This window comes from Gigantopelta aegis, chromosome 4, assembly GCF_016097555.1.
Source record: "Gigantopelta aegis isolate Gae_Host chromosome 4, Gae_host_genome, whole genome shotgun sequence".
Classification (NCBI taxonomy): domain Eukaryota; kingdom Metazoa; phylum Mollusca; class Gastropoda; order Neomphalida; family Peltospiridae; genus Gigantopelta; species Gigantopelta aegis.
Window position 1 is genome coordinate 53,183,263 of NC_054702.1, and position 20,465 is coordinate 53,203,727.

The 20,465-nt window shown below is 36.3% G+C and overlaps 2 protein-coding genes across 3 annotated transcripts in view; both read right to left on the reverse strand.

Annotated features, from left to right (window-relative positions):
• LOC121370734 (oncomodulin-like) overlaps positions 1-20,465 on the reverse strand; it is a 231,022-nt gene that overhangs the window by 26,932 nt on the left and 183,625 nt on the right. The gene's annotated exons all lie outside the window — the stretch shown is intronic.
• On the reverse strand, positions 1,534-11,416 carry LOC121370744. Of its 2 annotated transcripts, none has more exons than XM_041496176.1 (5): positions 11,337-11,359; positions 10,527-10,665; positions 7,979-8,098; positions 5,860-5,915; positions 1,534-1,667 (listed from the first exon to the last, which is right to left on the reverse strand). In XM_041496176.1, exons 2-4 carry the CDS (start codon positions 10,663-10,665, stop codon positions 5,872-5,874), a joined length of 303 nt encoding a protein of 100 aa, XP_041352110.1. In that variant the 5' UTR covers positions 11,337-11,359; the 3' UTR covers positions 1,534-1,667; positions 5,860-5,871. The 2 variants fall into 2 exon arrangements, with proteins under 2 accessions (XP_041352110.1, XP_041352111.1); XM_041496177.1 differs by lacking the exon at positions 1,534-1,667 and adding an exon at positions 3,344-3,560 and having other exon boundaries at positions 11,337-11,416.

The following is a 20,465-nucleotide window of genomic DNA, read 5'->3' on the forward strand; positions in this document are numbered from 1 at the left end:
ATAAAGTGATGATCAACATCAATATAAATATTCAAGAGTCGAATAAAAACACAGAGTAAAGAGCTGTGCAAAAATTACAAATATCACAGATAGATAAAATTCAAATTGAGAATAAAAGTCAGTATCACGTAGATATTGTAATAAAGGTTCTAGTTTCTTTGAGATGATTACACTCCACCAAATGTGGCGTACCGTCAGAATACAGTGACAGTGGTCGCACCGAGATGGAGAATCCTTCTTCAGAATAAATTAATGGGTCAAGTATGTATGACCGACGCGAGCACGACACAAGACTATTTCATCCTTCTTGCACTGCCAATAGTAGGACTGCCACTCTCTCGGGACTGGCCTGAGAGAATAAAGCTTGTTCGCAACCGCACCGGTGTATAGAGAGATAGATACACCTAGAAGTGATTCAAACAGGTTCACATTGTCGGGGTAGGGTAGGGTGTGGTGCTTCCTAACACTCTAGCGTATGGACTCGGTTTTTTTCCTCGTCCCATCCAGTGTCCCACGACTGGTACATCAAAGGCGGTGGTATGTACTGTCAGGTATATGGGAAAAGTGCATCTACATACAACATGACACATGCTTCTTTGTAAGTAGGAGTGACCTCTGTCGTGGCAGTGGGTTTCCTCTCTGTCGAAATAACCATACTTTAGACACCAAATAGCAGGAATTAAAAAATTTGCTGAGGTGTCGTTAAAGAGACATTCCTAAGTTTGCTGCATTGTAAGATGTTTCCGACTAATAAAATGTTTTACGATTACGTGTTTACGAATTAAATATATTTTCTTGTTTAGAATACCAGTGTCTGTATATTCAATATGTTTCTGGCTTTCTTAATATTTGTAAGCAGCCCCAAAAAAATTAAGAAGTAAAATGAAATTTAACCTAGTAAAAATATTAGAACGATCAGAAAAACGTTTAATATACAACCACTAATATTTTATACAGAAAATATATTTGATATATAATTACAATCGTTAAAAAGTCTCTGTTACTCGATAACATCTTTAAAATTGCAGCAAACTCAGGAATGTCCCTTTAAGAAAACAAATCCTGCTACATTTACCATCATTAAAGGGACATTCCCGAGTTTGCTGCAATTTTTAAGATGTTATCGACTAACAGAGACTTTTTAACGATTGTAATTACATATCAAATATATTTTTCTGCATAAAATATTAGTGGCTGTATATTAAACATGTTTCTGATCGTTCTAATATTTGTGCTGGGTAAAATTTCGTTTTATTTCAGAAAATATATTTGTTTCGTACGTACGAAATTATTTGAAGACGAAATCCAGTTTGGTCTTCTGACACATATTAAGACGACCAGAAACACATTGAATATACAGACACTGATATTCTAAACAAGAAAATATGTTTAATATGTAAGTTTAATTGTAGAAATATTTTATTAGTCGGAAACATCTTACAATGCGGCAAACTCAGGAATGTCCCTTTAACACTATCGCGATATTACCTTTCTTCTGTGTGGATTTTATAGCAGTACAATGTACAAAACACATTTTGTTGAAATCTGTTTTATTACAATACAAGACGAGACATTTATTTAGTTACTGAGGCGACATGAAATCTGTCTTAATTTAAACTACTGATAACTTTGAAATTTGTCTCCATTCAGTTTAACAATAGCAGAACCTGAAAAACACAACAAGCGATACTGGTGTTAATGTAAATTGTTATTCGTATTAAATACACTACAAAACAAAAACAGAACAGGCGATACTGGTGTTAATGTAAATCGTTATTCATATTGAATACACTCCAAAACAAAAACACAACAAGCGCTACTGGTGTTAATGTAAATCGTTATTCGTATTGAATACACTACAAAACAAAAACACAACAGGCGATACTGGTGTTAATGTAAATCGTTATTCATATTGAATACACTCCAAAACAAAAACACAACAAGCGATACTGGTGTTAATGTAAATCGTTATTCGTATTGAATACACTCCAAAACAAAAACACAACAGGCGATACTGGTGTTAATGTAAATCGTTATTCGTATTGAATACACTCCAAAACAAAAACACAACAGGCGATACTGGTGTTAATGTAAATCGTTATTCGTATTGAATACACTACAAAACAAAAACACAACAAGCTATACTGGTGTTAATGTAAATCGTTATTCGTATTGAATACACCCCAAAACAAAAACATAACAAGCGATACTGGTGTTAATGCAAATCGTTATTCGTATTGAATACACTACAAAACAAAAAACACAACAAGCGATACTGGTGTTAATGTAAATCGTTATTCGTATTGAATACACTACAAAACAAAAACACAACAAGCGATACTGGTGTTAATGTAAATCGTTATTCGTATTGAATACACTACAAAACAAAAACACAACACAACCAGCGATACTGGTGTTAATGCAAATCGTTATTCGTATTGAATACACTACAAAACAAAAACACAACAAGCTATACTGGTGTTAATGTAAATCGTTATTCGTATTAAATACACTACAAAACAAAAACACAACAAGCGATACTGGTGTTAATGTAAATCGTTATTCGTATTGAATACACTACAAAACAAAAACACAACAAGCGATACTGGTGTTAATGTAAATCGTTATTCGTATTGAATACACTACAAAACAAAAACACAACACAACAAGCGATACTGGTGTTAATGCAAATCGTTATTCGTATTGAATACACTACAAAACAAAAACACAACAAGCTATACTGGTGTTAATGTAAATCGTTATTCGTATTAAATACACTACAAAACAAAAACACAACAAGCGATACTGGTGTTAATGTAAATTGTTATTCGTATTAAATACACTACAAAACAAAAACAGACAATGAAAGAGTCTCCACAAGAAGAACCTTTTTAACCATAGGCGTATGAGATCCCATTTGTTTTTGTAGGGGTGGGGAGAGGCCGAGTTTTTCCCGAACTAAAGGTACTATAAATTATCAAAGTTGCAATAATAGCGGCTCCCGCCAAAAATATTCATTAATTTTTGCTTTGAAACATGAAGTTTATAGATTCAGCTATATGCCTATAAAAATTAGAACTAAATAATTCCATTTACTGGTAGAATTATTTTAGGGGGAATCTTGAGTGGGTCACACGCATTATTTAGTGACGCCACTGTTTATGCGTACACATTCAACACATTAAATTAACCCACAATTGTTTGTAGTCAAATGACAAAAGAAATAAAGATGGTGTCCACAAATTGTTCGGGAAACACATCTTGTCGTCTATTGCAGGACTTTTTAAACTTATTATTCTAGAGTTAATTATGGAAAGATTATGCGTGGGATCGATTAATTTGTAGATATTTATTACAAAGAAATGTGAAAATAACGAAATATTGAAGTTTCAACTTTCACATAGCACCTTTAAACGAAAATGCCTGAATCTGGATAACAACATTTATTCATATTTGCATTACTGCCATACTCTGACAAAATGGTGCATGACAGCGGAGGCCAAGAGTCTCATCTTTGATTGTTCGGGAATATTGAAATACTGACAGCTGCTCAATAAAAACTGAAATAAATACAATAAGTTTTATGTGTAAGAAATGTACATCTGTTGATATTTTGATAATTTTAATACAACATTACATATTATTTACAATAAATACAATGCCAGTTACTATCAAGTTGTATGTCCCTCGTATAAAGCGCTTCTTCACAGTCTTGCGACGAATGAATTTAATATCAAAAAGTACAATGTCACTGTAATATGTTTCGATTAGCTGCGTGTCGGTGGCGTGGTTAAGCTATCGGACATAAGGCTGGTAGTCACAGGGTGTGTTTGTTTGTTGTTGTTGTTGGTTTTTTTTTTTTTTTTTTTTTTTTTTTTTTGACAAGTTTTATTATCAGCCCCTTGTTTACAATTAGAACAACACATGCCAAGGGTAAAACATGGGTTGTGTACATAAAAATAATAAAACAACATAATATAATACTTTAGGGTACTGGTTTGCAAACCCCACCTCACCCCACCCCCACCCCCCGCCCCTCTCTCTCTCTCTCTCTCTCTCTCTCTCTCTCTCTCTCTCTCTCTCTCTCTCTCTCTCTCACTACATATCTAATCAATGTAGCTATCCATTTATCTTTCTCTCACGCAAAAAAACAAAACAACAACACACTTTCATCCTTTTCCATTCTATGAACGACGTACATAACATATATATATATACATATATACATACATACATACATACATACATACATACATACATACATACACACATACATATACATACATACATGTGTATACATACATACACACATACATATACATACATACATACATACATACATACATACATACATACATACATACATACATATATTATTAATGCGTGGACCGCTGGGAACAAGACGATGCACAAGGAAAGTTAAAAAAATTAGGTCTGTTCAAAGAGAGAATAATACACTGACCACTTGGTGAAGAATTTATTAAGATTGTTCTTACTAAGATAAATAAATTTTTCTACTTTATATCTTTGTTTAGCTTCGTTTTGGAAGTGTATACTATTTAATTGAACCCTTTGCACTTTAAATTTATATATAAAATATTTAGCTAATAATAGTAGCAGATCAAAAACATTATCTGTTTTAATATTATCTTTACATCCAAATATCACTAGCTCAAGAGAAAGCTTTAAATTACATATATGCTTACATGAGTTTGATAACCAATTTAAATAATCATTCCAAAAGTTCTGAACAATTTTACATTCCCAAAATAAATGCATTATAGATTATTTTCCTTCATGACAAAACGTACACGTTTCACTGTCAATTAATTTTAATTTATATGCGAAACTATTAGTAGTTAATATTCTATGAAGTATTCTATATTGGAACCATCTAAGTTTTATTTCTTGCGTGGTTACAAATGGTTTTAAATAAATAGTGTGCCAATTAAGGTCTGAAATAAAATAATTTTGCCATTTTGATATTGCAGAATTTGGCTTTTCAGAAGTTACAAGTGTGTAATAATATAGTTTCGAGCCATTTCTGATAGAACAAAGTTTTCTTTGAACAGGAGAATCATCTAAAGGAATATTTGTTTCTATTATATTCAGTTTCGTCTTCCTAAGATAAGCCTTAAGTGAGTTAATAACTCCTTGATACTCTAAAAAAGATGCATTTAATTTGTATAAATTATTAAATGCGGTTAAAGTTAAAAAGTTGCCGTACTCATCAACAAGATCACAGATTTGAGATACACCTTTCCCAAGCCATTTCTTTTTTAAAAAAGATTTGCTGTTAATTTTTATATTGGAATTATAAAAAATTGGCTCTGATAAAAAGGCTTCAAAAGATGAAACATTAATTAATAACGAGAAGTCACGGAATGCAATGGTACAGTCTTTCCAAAATAGATGTTTTACATGTTTTAAGCACAATTGGGGGAAATCATTACCAAATAGAGATATGTTACGGAGTTGTGGAAAAACATGCAAAAAGAATAGGTTTCCATTTTGGATGGTAGTCACAGGGTTCGCAGCCCGGTACCGGCTCCCACCCAGGACGAGTTTTAACGACTCAGTGTGTAGGTGTAAGACCACTACACCCTCTTCTCTCTCACTAACCATTAACCACTAACAACTAACCCACTGTCCTGGACAGACAACACAGACTGCTGAAGTATTTGCGCAGGACAGCGTGTTTGAACCTTAATTGGATATAAACACGAAAATAAGAAGAAATGAAATATAAAACAGTAAAATGTCACTGTAATGTTTTTGTTTTTGTTTTTTTGTTTCTTACAAAAATATCCCTGATTAGCTGGGTCTAAAATCGATTTCTTAAAGTAATGCTATAGTTACCGGATTAATTGGTTACTGCTTATTATTGAATTCATCAATAGAGAGTAGACCATCACCTGAAAAAGAAATAGAATATAGGTTTAAACAAGAAATCCATTCACTTAAATACATATTTCAAAACCTGGAGACTTCTAAGACTTGGTTTCAGGCCGTTAGTTGGCCTACATAAAATTCAAAATCTTTGGGTAATCAAACACGTACAATACAGGCATATCTGCTTCTGACTCCCACCTGACGTCTTTACCGTTTTCATCCAAATTTTAGTCTATGTCTATTTTACTAAATCTGGTGTTTAGTAAATCCAGTCTTATCGGAATATGCAAGCCCATTTTCTTATATAATAATTATAATAAATAAATAAATAAATAAATTAATTAATTAATTCAGGTTCATGTTTAGAGTGACCGTTATATGCTTAATTCATAGAGAATAACTGGTTACACTCTTAAGACAGTAACCAGTTATTTTATTTATCCTGCAATCAACATAAAAGAAAACTTAACTTTTCTTGCATTTTCGCCTATAATATCGATACACCAAACAAAACTATTTACTTGTTATTTTTAAATTTAAAATAGTTGAAAACGGTTCTAAAACTCAAAATAATCAACTGAAAATAAAACAATAATTAACTTTGAATGATATGAAATTGCTTTGCTGATCACAACTAGTGTGCAAGGTGTTCCGTCCCAAAACGCTATATATAGAGGATATTTCATGTTTTTGTCAAATATGATTTATATCTCATCTCGTGAAGTTTGCAATCATATCTCACGAGTCGCGCTTGCTCGACGAGTATGATTGCAAACTTCACGAAATGAGATATAAATCATATTTGACAAAAAACGTGAAATGTTCTATTTATTATATAATTTTTAGCAGTTTACCTTAATTTTTAAAATGCCAGCAGCAAAATAGTTCTGGCTTTCTTACAGTGAAGATAACACATTCTACAGTGACGATAACACATTTTACAGTGAAATTTTCACTCTAAAATGTCACTGAGTGACTGAAAACACTTTTATTTCACTGATATTTTAAGATTCCACTAAATGTTATATAATTAAAAAAGTCCTCTAATCATCATATGTTGACACCATATACAGTGATTGCAGGATATAGAGAATAATACATGAGTAGCCATTAGATACCATTTATCTCACGACGGGTTGTTTTAAAATGTATCTAACGAGAGAAAGCGAGTTTGATAGGTTTTTAAACAACGAGTTGTGAGATAAATAGTATCTAACGGACACGAATGTATTATTCTATTTCTTACATATCCTAAAAAAAACAGGTTTTAAGCAAATTTTAACTCTTTTTTTTTTTCTTTTTTTTGACTAAACGTTATTTACAGACGTTGCACTTGTAGCTAACTTATGCGTCACAGTTAACTATACGTCACAATGTAATCGATTTCCATCGTGTAGTTTTTCATTGAATGCATGGCAGTGGTGACCTGGTCATCACCTAGGAGCAGCCAACGGGTGTGTAAGAAAACGTTTTATATATAAGCTGTCTTGTCAGTTATATAGAACATAGTGCTTACAGTTTTCATGTAAACCTCCAGAGTAAACTACATCGCTTGGTGGCCACAACTGTGATTTCCCTCTTAACGGGACATTCCTGAGTTTGCTACATTGTTACAAGATGTTTCCTACTAATAAACTATTTCTATGATTTAACTTACATATTAAATATATTTTCTAGTTTAGAATATCAGTGTTTGTATATTCAATGTGTTCCTGATCGTCTTAATATTTGTAAGAAGCCCGAACTGGATTGTGTCTTCAAATAATTTCGTACGTACGAATTTTTTTTTTTTTTTTAGGAAATAAAATGAAATATAACCTAGTACAGATATTAGAACGATGGGAAACACGTTTAATATACAGCCACTAATATTTTATGCAGAAAAAAATATTTAATATGTAATTACAATCGTTAAAAAGTCTCTGTTAGTCGATAACATCTTTAAAATTGCAGCAAACTCAGGAATATCCCTTTAACTACACACTATCCCAAGGATTATCTGCGTCCATCGTATTTGAATATAGACACGGAGGCATCTGCAACGTGTTACTGATTTTAGGAGAACCAAGCTTCATATACTGCTTACCGTCCTGATCTAAAGCTGCCACGAAGTCGAGAACGTCTCGCTGGCCGAAGTATTTCTCTAACTCAGTCTCGTCCAGATATCCATCGTCATCTGTGTCGACTTGTTTCCCAATATCTCTACCTGTGAACAAACACAACATACTAGTATATATGGATATATTTTGTGTCTAATAAAAATGTATGTGTCCATCCATACACTAAATAAATACAATACCAGTTATTATCAAGTTTTATGTTCCTCATGACACGCGGTTCTTCACTTTAATGGAACGAACGATTATAGTATCAAACAGTACATTGCAATGCCACTGTAATGTTTTTACAACAATATCCCTGATTAGCTGCGTCTAAATGTTTTTTTTTTTTTAAAGTAATGATATAGTTACCTGATTAATTGATCATTTCTTTTTATTTGATTCATTAACATATAATTATGTAGTATATATTCATATTAAAGTCACAGACCCTATTTTGTTAAACAATACAGCGTATTTTTCACTATTAAACTAGTTGTTGATAATTCAAATCAGATATTACTTAGATTTTATTGTTTAGATTATTAATCCTCGTCCTGTCAGGGTTTTTTGTTCATCCTAGTGTTTCTAATAGCACGAAAATGCATTTTGCGTATTTTGTTAAAACGCCCGCTCCTGTGAGAAGTAACGGTTATGGAGACGAGATCAGACCTATTTTAAAGAGTATTTCCCAGTTTCACTTGTTTCACTTGTTTCACTTTGTTATAACTTTATTCAAATGTGTTGCAGCTTTCCAGATTAATCAAAGTTAGAGTCTGCGGCTTAATTATTTACATGACACACAATATATACTTATAAAAACGAAAACCAAATATTGGAAACTTAAAAGTAAAATTACTAAATGAAAGGTATCGTCAAATTTATTATTGTATTTTATCTAACATAGTTGAGTGCTGCGCATTATATAAATATTCTCTAAAATGTTTTATCTTTAGCTACTTCATCGTCATGATCGTCGTCATCATCATCATCACCAGCAGCAGCAGCACCAGCAGCACCAGCAGCAGCAGTAACAGTAGTTGTGATATTAATATTAATTAATAATCATTTTTGCTATCAAAATTGAAACAAATTAAAATATTATAGTGTGAATTAAGAGCACAAAGTGTTGTCGATTACCTAAACGCACAATTGGACCTTGAAACTTAGATGCAATAATGCGGTATATAGACCACCATCGTCCAAAGATATTTATATCCATAGAGGTATGGTACAATGCCTTTCCAGGGGTCGGTGGGTAGGGAATTTACGTTGAAATTTTGACAGTGGCCAGCTGTTGGCATACGCGTTACATGTAATGGGGTGTTACTAATTACGTAACGCTCTAGGGGTAGAGGAAGAGGGTACTGTGTTCGATTTACGTAACATTTTTCAAGACTATATGTTATTTTTATTCATTACTTAGACCTAAAAAGGTGTTTTTTGGAAATGCGCGGTCAGTCTAGGATCGATCCCCATCGGCGGGTATATAAAAGACCATGGTATGTGATATCCTGTCTGTGGGATGGTACATATAAATGATCCCTTGCTAAAAAAAAATGTAGCGGGTTTCCAAGGCGCGTGTGCATGGATTTCAGCGGGGTTGGGGTTATAGAATGTGTTGAGCGAAGTTTATATGGGGCCATGCTCCCCCCAAAAATACATTTCAATTTTTTTTAAGCTTGGGCAAGTAAGGGTTTCGACCTCCAATACCCTCCCCCTGCACATGCACCCGATTCCTCTCTAAAATTACCAAATGTTAGACATCCAACTGCAGATGGAAGGAAGGATAGGATATGTTTTATTTAACGACGCACTCAACACATTTTATTTACGGTTGTATGGGGGTCGGATGATTATTAAATCAATATGCTTTATATTTGATGTCGTAAACCCCCCCCCCCCCCCACCCAACTTTACCCTTTCCAAACGAAATAATATTTATTTGAATGTGTCGATTTTAACACGTAAAATTAAGAAGTGAAAACGTTCATTGTCTACTTTAGTATATTTTATTTTATAAATATATACATGATTAATGTGTTACTAGTATACAAACTAAACTTTGAAAGTTCTACTAACAATTTATAAAATATCAATTCTGAAATAGGAAGGTACGACTGTCGATAATACGTTGTCAAGATCAAACCGGTTTTAACTAAAGACTCTAGTACCGTATCCTCAACCGAACGTTCTTTGTACAGCGCAAGATTTCTCTTTTAAATTTTTGAGACGAACCCTACAATTTGAAATCGGCAAACGCACATGTTAACTGAAACTGACAACAGGCTGTCGTTTGTGCTTTGCCGAGCTATAGCGGCACAGGTGACGAATCAAGCGTATACGTTTGACGATATCCGTTCATAGCGAACACACACGACTTTTTTAAAAGTGCATTTGAGCTTGTATTTCACATTTGTACATGATATTATAATATGGTAACCAGAGAATGTAACTTTAATATTAATTAATATAATTTTTGCTATCAAAATTGAAACAAATTAAAATATTGTAGCATGTAGTGTTGTTGATTACCTAAAAGCCCAACGGGACCTCGAAAGTTAACTGCATGCCCGCGGAATTGCCACCATCGCCCTCGGCGTTTGGACCAGAGAGCGTCAGACTGTTGCCAGGCAACACAGGTGAATATCAACAGAAGTACAAACAGCTTCATCTGTAATAATGGAATGCATATGCTGAAAATAACATATATTGTTACTATTCCCCACCCACCCCCCCTCAAAAAAAAAGAAAGAACACAAATATTTTAAAAAGCGAAGAAACAAAATAACCCTTCTTAAAACCCTACCAATACCATAATAACTACAACAAACAAACAAACAAGCGCGCACGCGCACCCTCACACACATACACACACAATTATAAAGCAACAACAAAATCAAAATCATGATTCGCGGTCGGTCTGGCATCGATCGAACTAACAGGGTCCTTTTAACGATTATAATTACATAGCAAATATATTTTTCTGCATAACATATTAGTGGCTGTATATTAAACGTGTTTCTGATCGTTGTAGTATTTGTACTAGGTTAAATTTCATTTTATTTCCTAAAATATGTTGTTGTTTTTCATACGTACGACATTATTTGAAGACAACTCCAGTTTGGGCTTCTTACAAATATTAAGACGACCAGAAACACGTTAAATATACAGACACTGATATTCTAAACAAGAAAATATATCGTATAAATATTTTATTAGTCGGAAACATCTTACAATGCAGCAAACTCAGGAATGTCCCTTTAATACAATTAACATTTTAGTATCACTATCAAGTGTTGTAAAAAAATAAAAATAAATAAAACTATAACAAGTACCACTCACCTCTATGTCTGGTTAGAACAATATGATGTACTTCTGCACATAATCAGCTTTTTATCCTTTCGTGGTGTTAACAATATACAGACGTGGCGTTTTGGAAAATATCCTACTCAAAATAAATTAAGGGTCAGTATAAATATATTTTAAATGCAAGTGCATATCACCGTAATACCAGTATACTCAACGCAACATAATTTTCAGTTATGACACCGATCACTACCGTATGCAGAAAACAACCCGTGATGTTTATATTTGGGGCACGAACGTGACATCGGATGGCATCGGTAGGGCGCTTCTCTGGCCCTAAGATGGAAATTCGCAAAGAAATGTTGCACTTTGGTTAAAGGGACATTCCTGAGTTTGCTGCATTGTAAGATGTTTCCGGCTAATAAAATATTTCTACGATTAAACTTACATATTAAATATATTTTCTGGTTTAGAATTTCAGTGTCTGTATATTCAATGTCTTCCTGGTCGTCTTAATATTTGTAAGAAGCCCAAACTGGAGTTGTCTTCAAATAATGAATTATATTATAATAAAATAATATCATATTAAAATTATATTTTTGGAAATAAAATGAAATTTAACCTAGTGCAAATATTAGAACGATCAGAAACACGTTTAATACACAGCCACCAATATTTTATGCAGAAAAATATTTTGATATGTAATTACAATCGTTAAAATGTCTTTGTTAGTCGATAACATCTTAAAAAGTGCAGCAAACTCAGGAATGTCCCTTTAACATTAAGCCTTTAAGCAACATTTACTTGATAATTTCATCATCTTGAAGCCAGGCAAGAGCCCTACCCCTATATTTTAATATCATGTTCGTTCAAGGCTCAACGGATTTCAGACACATACCAAGCCGTATGTTGAGTGATAGTTTTACACACGCAGCAATAACTGCACGTGCATTTCATAGTCATCAAAATTAACGACCTGCACAAAGAATATTGCTGCGTGTATTTGACACAAAGAAAAATTAACAAAAATAATGAAACAATACACAACTTTAACTGTTAATTATTTCTGTTACTTTTATCAGGACCATCGGAGTAACAGATGTAAGATATGTATTAATGAAAACAACATCAACAGCAATAATATATATATAAACGCCCTACAAAAAAACACCTAAAAACAAACCCTAAGGCCACCCCACCCCCATAAACTAAAGACAACTTTAATTTAACAAATCGTGATATTTCACCATAAACAGTTCGTACCATTTATTTATTGAATAAAACAGAAACCCAGGACGTCGGAACTGAATGACAACCGTCCTGCAGCACTGACCTAGATTGCCATGACGTGTTTTGAGCTAATTGTCTTTCACCACCTATTAAAGGATGTTCGTGCACAGCTGGATCCCTTACAATTCGACCATAGAGCCAAAACGTGCAGTTGGTGATGCCACGTTCACTATTTTGAACAGTTTATATAAACACCTAGAAACAAAACCAATACTGGTGTACCTCAGGGCTGTGGTATTTCTCCGACACTATTCCTACTATATACTAATGACTGTGTCAGACACCATTCTGTTTAAGCGTCACGTTCGCCGACGATACAGATACAGATCTGACTTTAGCCTCTTCACTAATTAGCGCACCGAATACTATCTGCTACTTAACACCAACAAAACAAAAGAGATGATTATTTATTTTAGAATCAAAACAACAGACTTTCCACCAGTATATGTCAGTGACGCCGCCGGTGAAGGTGTAACAGAGTATAAATATCTTGGGACTGCTGTTTGGGGACTACCAAAACTAGTGTCATAGTATATGCCAACAAAGACTCTATTTTAGCATAAGCTAAGATCTTTTAACATTGACTCCACTACATGATCATTGTTTTATCAACGTATTTTAGTCTTTCACATTCAGTATTGGTTCGGACTCCTGTCAATTCAAAACACACGAAACATATACTGTAAGGTACATATATACAGACACACACACACACACACACACACACACACACACACACACACACACACACACACACACACGCGAGAAATTATTTAATTATCCCCTGCGCCAGTGTATTAATATTTATGTATGTAACAGTCAACTTCGACATGAATACAATATATAGATATTCATACATCAATACATACATACATACATTCATACATCAATACATACATACAAACATACATACATACATACATACATACATACATACATACATACATACATGCATACATACATACATAAATACATACATGTACATGCAAACAAAAATGTACATATGTCTCTTGGGTGTCGTCAAAGAGGAACACAGTAAAGAAATAATATTTCTTGATTTCAACCAAATGAACATTTACCACAGCCAACATCGTTTAAACAATACAATATAGCCGACGGACATATTAATATTAAATGGATGAGAGCAACAGCTGCACTTACGGATGTATAGGTGCGGTATAGAGTGAATTAAATTATCCATATCGGCAAACAACACCGGCAACATTAAGTAGACTAAAAACATTATAAAAATTACATCATAAAAAAGTTAAATTTTGAAAGGTATTTGCGAAGGCGCGAAAACTTTTATTTTTTTAGTTTAACGACACTACTAAATTTTGAAAGGTATCTGCTAGCGCGAAAACGTTTAAATTTTTTGTAGTTTAACGACACGACTAGATTGATTTATCAATCATCGGCTATTGGATGTCAAACATGTATTTGTGACATTTTAAAAATATAGTCTTAAAGGGACATTCCAGAGTTTGCTGCAATTTTTAAGGTGATATCGACGAACAGAGACTTTTTAACGATTGTAATAACATATCAAATATATTTTAGTGGCTGTATATTAAACGTGTTTCTGATCGTTCTAATATTTGTACTAGGTTAAATTTCATTTTATTTCCTAAAATATACTTTTTAACGATTGTAATAACATATCAAATATATTTTAGTGGCTGTATATTAAACGTGTTTCTGATCGTTCTAATATTTGTATTAGGTTAAATTTCATTTTATTTCCTAAAATATATTTTTTCGTACGTACGAAATTATTTGAAGACAAAATCAAGTTTGGGCTTCTTACAAATATTAAGACGACCAGAAACATATCAAATATACAGACACTGATATTCTAAACAAGAAAATATATTTAATATGTAAGTTTAATCGTAGAACTATTTTATTAGTCGGAAACATCTTATAATGTAGCAAACTCAGGAATGTCCCTTTAAGAGAGGAAAGGCGTGAACTATTTACAACAATACTCTTTGTTTTCAGATAATAACGAGAAAAATGTGGCCAAAACTGCTATACCAATTATATAAATATTCCACACAAAATATTATCATCCTAATTTTAGTAGGGCCCCCACAATCATGTTTCAAGCACAGTGGTAGCCGGTTACATTAAAGGTGCAGTCACTAGTTTTAGTAGGGCCCCACACAATCATGTTTCAAGCACAGTGGTAGCCGGTACATTAAAGGTGCAGTCACTAGTTTTAGTAGGGCCCCCCACAATCATGTTTCAAGCACAGTGGTAGCCGGTACATTAAAGGTGCAGTCACTAGTTTTAGTAGGGCCCCCCACAATCATGTTTCAAGCACAGTGGTAGGCGGTACATTAAAGGTGCAGTCACTAGTTTTAGTAGGGCCCCCCACAATCATGTTTCAAGCACAGTGATAGCCGGTTACATTAAAGGTGCAGTCACTAGTTTTAGTAGGGCCCCCACAATCATGTTTCAAGCACAGTGATAGCCGGTTACATTAAAGGTGCAGTCACTAGTTTTAGTAGGGCCCCCCACAATCATGTTTCAAGCACAGTGATAGCCGGTTACATTAAAGGTGCAGTCACTAGTTTTAGTAGGGCCCCCCACAATCATGTTTCAAGCACAGTGATAGCCGGTTACATTAAAGGTGCAGTCACTAGTTTTAGTAGGGCCCCACACAATCATGTTTCAAGCACAGTGATAGCCGGTTACATTAAAGGTGCAGTCACTAGTTTTAGTAGGGCCCCACACAATCATGTTTCAAGCACAGTGATAGCCGGTTACATTAAAGGTGCAGTCACTAGTTTTAGTAGGGCCCCCACAATCATGTTTCAAGCACAGTGATAGCCGGTTACATTAAAGGTGCAGTCACTAGTTTTAGTAGGGCCCCACACAATCATGTTTCAAGCACAGTGATAGCCGGTTACATTAAAGGTGCAGTCACTAGTTTTAGTAGGGCCCCCCACAATCATGTTTCAAGCACAGTGATAGCCGGTTACATTAAAGGTGCAGTCACTAGTTTTAGTAGGGCCCCCACAATCATGTTTCAAGCACAGTGATAGCCGGTTACATTAAAGGTGCAGTCACTAGTTTTAGTAGGGCCCCACACAATCATGTTTCAAGCACAGTGGTAGGCGGTACATTAAAGGTGCAGACACTAGTTTTAGTAGGCCCCCCCCCCCCCCCCTCCACAATCATGTTTCAAGCACAGTGGTAGCCGGTACATTAAAGGTGCAGTCACTAGTTTTAGTAGGGTCCCACACAATCATGTTTCAAGCACAGTGATAGCCGGTTACATTAAAGGTGCAGTCACTAGTTTTAGTAGGGTCCCACACAATCATGTTTCAAGCACAGTGATAGCCGGTTACATTAAAGGTGCAGTCACTAGTTTTAGTAGGGCCCACACAATCATGTTTCAAGCACAGTGATAGCCGGTTACATTAAAGGTGCAGTCACTAGTTTTAGTAGGGCCCACACAATCATGTTTCAAGCACAGTGATAGCCGGTTACATTAAAGGTGCAGTCACTAGTTTTAGTAGGGTCCCACACAATCATGTTTCAAGCACAGTGATAGCCGGTTACATTAAAGGTGCAGTCACTAGTTTTAGTAGGGCCCACACAATCATGTTTCAAGCACAGTGGTAGGCGGTACATTAAAGGTGCAGTCACTAGTTTTAGTAGGGCCCCCACAATCATGTTTCAAGCACAGTGATAGCCGGTTACATTAAAGGTGCAGTCACTAGTTTTAGTAGGGCCCCCACAATCATGTTTCAAGCACAGTGATAGCCGGTTACATTAAAGGTGCAGTCACTAGTTTTAGTAGGGCCCCCCACAATCATGTTTCAAGCACAGTGGTAGGCGGTACATTAAAGGTGCAGTCACTAGTTTTAGTAGGGCCCCCACAATCATGTTTCAAGCACAGTGATAGCCGGTTACATTAAAGGTGCAGTCACTAGTTTTAGTAGGGCCCACACAATCATGTTTCAAGCACAGTGGTAGGCGGTATATTAAAGGTGCAGACACTAGTTTTAGTAGGGCCCCCCACAATCATGTTTCAAGCACAGTGATAGCCGGTTACATTAAAGGTGCAGTCACTAGTTTTAGTAGGGTCCCCCACAATCATGTTTCAAGCACAGTGATAGCCGGTTACATTAAAGGTGCAGTCACTAGTTTTAGTAGGGTCCCCCACAATCATGTTTCAAGCACAGTGATAGCCGGTTACATTAAAGGTGCAGTCACTAGTTTTAGTAGGGTCCCACACAATCATGTTTCAAGCACAGTGATAGCCGGTACATTAAAGGTGCAGTCACTAGTTTTAGTAGGGTCCCACACAATCATGTTTCAAGCACAGTGATAGCCGGTTACATTAAAGGTGCAGTCACTAGTTTTAGTAGGGTCCCACACAATCATGTTTCAAGCACAGTGATAGCCGGTTACATTAAAGGTGCAGTCACTAGTTTTAGTAGGGTCCCCACAATCATGTTTCAAGCACAGTGATAGCCGGTTACATTAAAGGTGCAGTCACTAGTTTTAGTAGGGTCCCACACAATCATGTTTCAAGCACAGTGATAGCCGGTTACATTAAAGGTGCAGTCACTAGTTTTAGTAGGGTCCCACACAATCATGTTTCAAGCACAGTGGTAGCCGGTACATTAAAGGTGCAGTCACTAGTTTTAGTAGGGTCCCACACAATCATGTTTCAAGCACAGTGATAGCCGGTTACATTAAAGGTGCAGTCACTAGTTTTAGTAGGGTCCCACACAATCATGTTTCAAGCACAGTGATAGCCGGTTACATTAAAGGTGCAGTCACTAGTTTTAGTAGGGTCCCACACAATCATGTTTCAAGCACAGTGGTAGCCGGTACATTAAAGGTGCAGTCACTAGTTTTAGTAGGGTCCCACACAATCATGTTTCAAGCACAGTGATAGCCGGTTACATTAAAGGTGCAGTCACTAGTTTTAGTAGGGCCCCCACAATCATGTTTCAAGCACAGTGATAGCCGGTTACATTAAAGGTGCAGTCACTAGTTTTAGTAGGGTCCCACACAATCATGTTTCAAGCACAGTGATAGCCGGTTACATTAAAGGTGCAGTCACTAGTTTTAGTAGGGTCCCACACAATCATGTTTCAAGCACAGTGATAGCCGGTTACATTAAAGGTGCAGTCACTAGTTTTAGTAGGGCCCCCACAATCATGTTTCAAGCACAGTGATAGCCGGTTACATTAAAGGTGCAGTCACTAGTTTTAGTAGGGCCCCCACAATCATGTTTCAAGCACAGTGGTAGGCGGTACATTAAAGGTGCAGTCACTAGTTTTAGTAGGGTCCCACACAATCATGTTTCAAGCACAGTGGTAGGCGGTACATTAAAGGTGCAGTCACTAGTTTTAGTAGGGTCCCACACAATCATGTTTCAAGCACAGTGATAGCCGGTACATTAAAGGTGCAGTCACTAGTTTTAGTAGGGTCCCACACAATCATGTTTCAAGCACAGTGGTAGCCGGTACATTAAAGGTGCAGTCACTAGTTTTAGTAGGGTCCCACACAATCATGTTTCAAGCACAGTGGTAGGCGGTACATTAAAGGTGCAGACACTAGTTTTAGTAGGGTCCCACACAATCATGTTTCAAGCACAGTGGTAGCCGGTTACATTAAAGGTGCAGTCACTAGTTTTAGTAGGGTCCCACACAATCATGTTTCAAGCACAGTGGTAGGCGGTACATTAAAGGTGCAGTCACTAGTTTTAGTAGGGTCCCACACAATCATGTTTCAAGCACAGTGATAGCCGGTTACATTAAAGGTGCAGTCACTAGTTTTAGTAGGGCCCCCACAATCATGTTTCAAGCACAGTGATAGCCGGTTACATTAAAGGTGCAGTCACTAGTTTTAGTAGGGTCCCACACAATCATGTTTCAAGCACAGTGATAGCCGGTTACATTAAAGGTGCAGTCACTAGTTTTAGTAGGGTCCCACACAATCATGTTTCAAGCACAGTGATAGCCGGTTACATTAAAGGTGCAGTCACTAGTTTTAGTAGGGCCCACACAATCATGTTTCAAGCACAGTGGTAGCCGGTACATTAAAGGTGCAGTCACTAGTTTTAGTAGGGCCCCCCACAATCATGTTTCAAGCACAGTGGTAGCCGGTACATTAAAGGTGCAGTCACTAGTTTTAGTAGGGTCCCACACAATCATGTTTCAAGCACAGTGGTAGCCGGTACATTAAAGGTGCAGTCACTAGTTTTAGTAGGGCCCCACACAATCATGTTTCAAGCACAGTGGTAGCCGGTACATTAAAGGTGCAGTCACTAGTTTTAGTAGGGCCCCCACAATCATGTTTCAAGCACAGTGGTAGGCGGTACATTAAAGGTGCAGACACTAGTTTTAGTAGCCCCCCCCCCCCCCCCTCCACAATCATGTTTCAAGCACAGTGGTAGCCGGTACATTAAAGGTGCAGACACCAGTTTTAGTAGGGCCCCCCACAATCATGTTTCAAGCACAGTGGTAGGCGGTACATTAAAGGTGCAGACACTAGTTTTAGTAGCCCCCCCCCCCCCCCTCCACAATCATGTTTCAAGCACAGTGGTAGCCGGTACATTAAAGGTGCAGACACCAGTTTTAGTAGGGCCCCCCACAATCATGTTTCAAGCACAGTGGTAGGCGGTACATTAAAGGTGCAGACACTAGTTTTAGTAGCCCCCCCCCCCCCCTCCACAATCATGTTTCAAGCACAGTGGTAGCCGGTACATTAAAGGTGCAGACACCAGTTTTAGTAGGGCCCCCCACAATCATGTTTCAAGCACAGTGGTAGCCGGTACATTAAAGGTGCAGACACCAGTTTTAGTGAGGGAAAATGGAAGCTAAGTTTAGTTAATCTACAAACCTACAACACTCATTTGAATAAGGTTATAACAGATGGAAGCCTCGAATCCCTTCAGGGGACTCGAGTACCCTTACAAGGAAGAGTACTCTCATTTAATTATGCCTTTGTTAACGTTATGTTTTTCCATATGCCTGCCTCTGGTTACTTTATAGGGCTATGAGATAGGGAGGGGAAACGTCGAATGTCTGGAATGCGATGCAATGGTATGATTTGGCATCCATGTTCCACACTGGAATTAAGATACAAAATGCTACTGTACTTTATGCCATGGTCCCATTATTATCGGGTACTCGTCGTGGAGGCCCTACCATTTATTTGTGACATCATATTTAACTGCCCTTGTGACCACTTTTCGGGGACGAAAATTTGAGGTTGGATTTTAAGTCTTTGGGATATTTAGAAAAAATTACCCCACCCTCCATGTAACTCGCTAAAGTTCTGGCTAACTCCACCAGAGGGCCAAATCCATGATAGCCGCCGGCGGCCATACTGGAAATCGAATTGATTGTATATAGTCATAACCATAACCATAAACATAACCATAAACATAACCACCTAGTATGTAGTATTAAACCAAATGACTTCCGGCTGGGTCAAACAAGGCGCGTGCTGTAACCTCACCGTGGTGCAGGGGTTTAACATTCTATTTGAGAATGGCCAATACAGCACAAATTGAAGTTCAGAGTAAAATTCGGTGTCCGTAAAATTCTGTGATATTTGTATTTTTGCACAGTTCTTTACACTGTTTTTGTTTAAACCTTGAATTTTTATATTGACGTTGATCATCACTTTATTTATTTGCATTACCATAGTTTGACACCCAATAGCCGATGTATTTTTCGTGCTGGGGTGTCGTTAAACATTCATTCATGCATTCATTCATTCCGGCTGGGTCAAAGTTCGATGTGCACCGGACTTTTGATAGAGAAGTTAACACCACAAGTCCTGTGATTGGTGATAAATGTGAGTGTGTTATTTGTAAAAAAAATAGTTTCAACTGTGCAA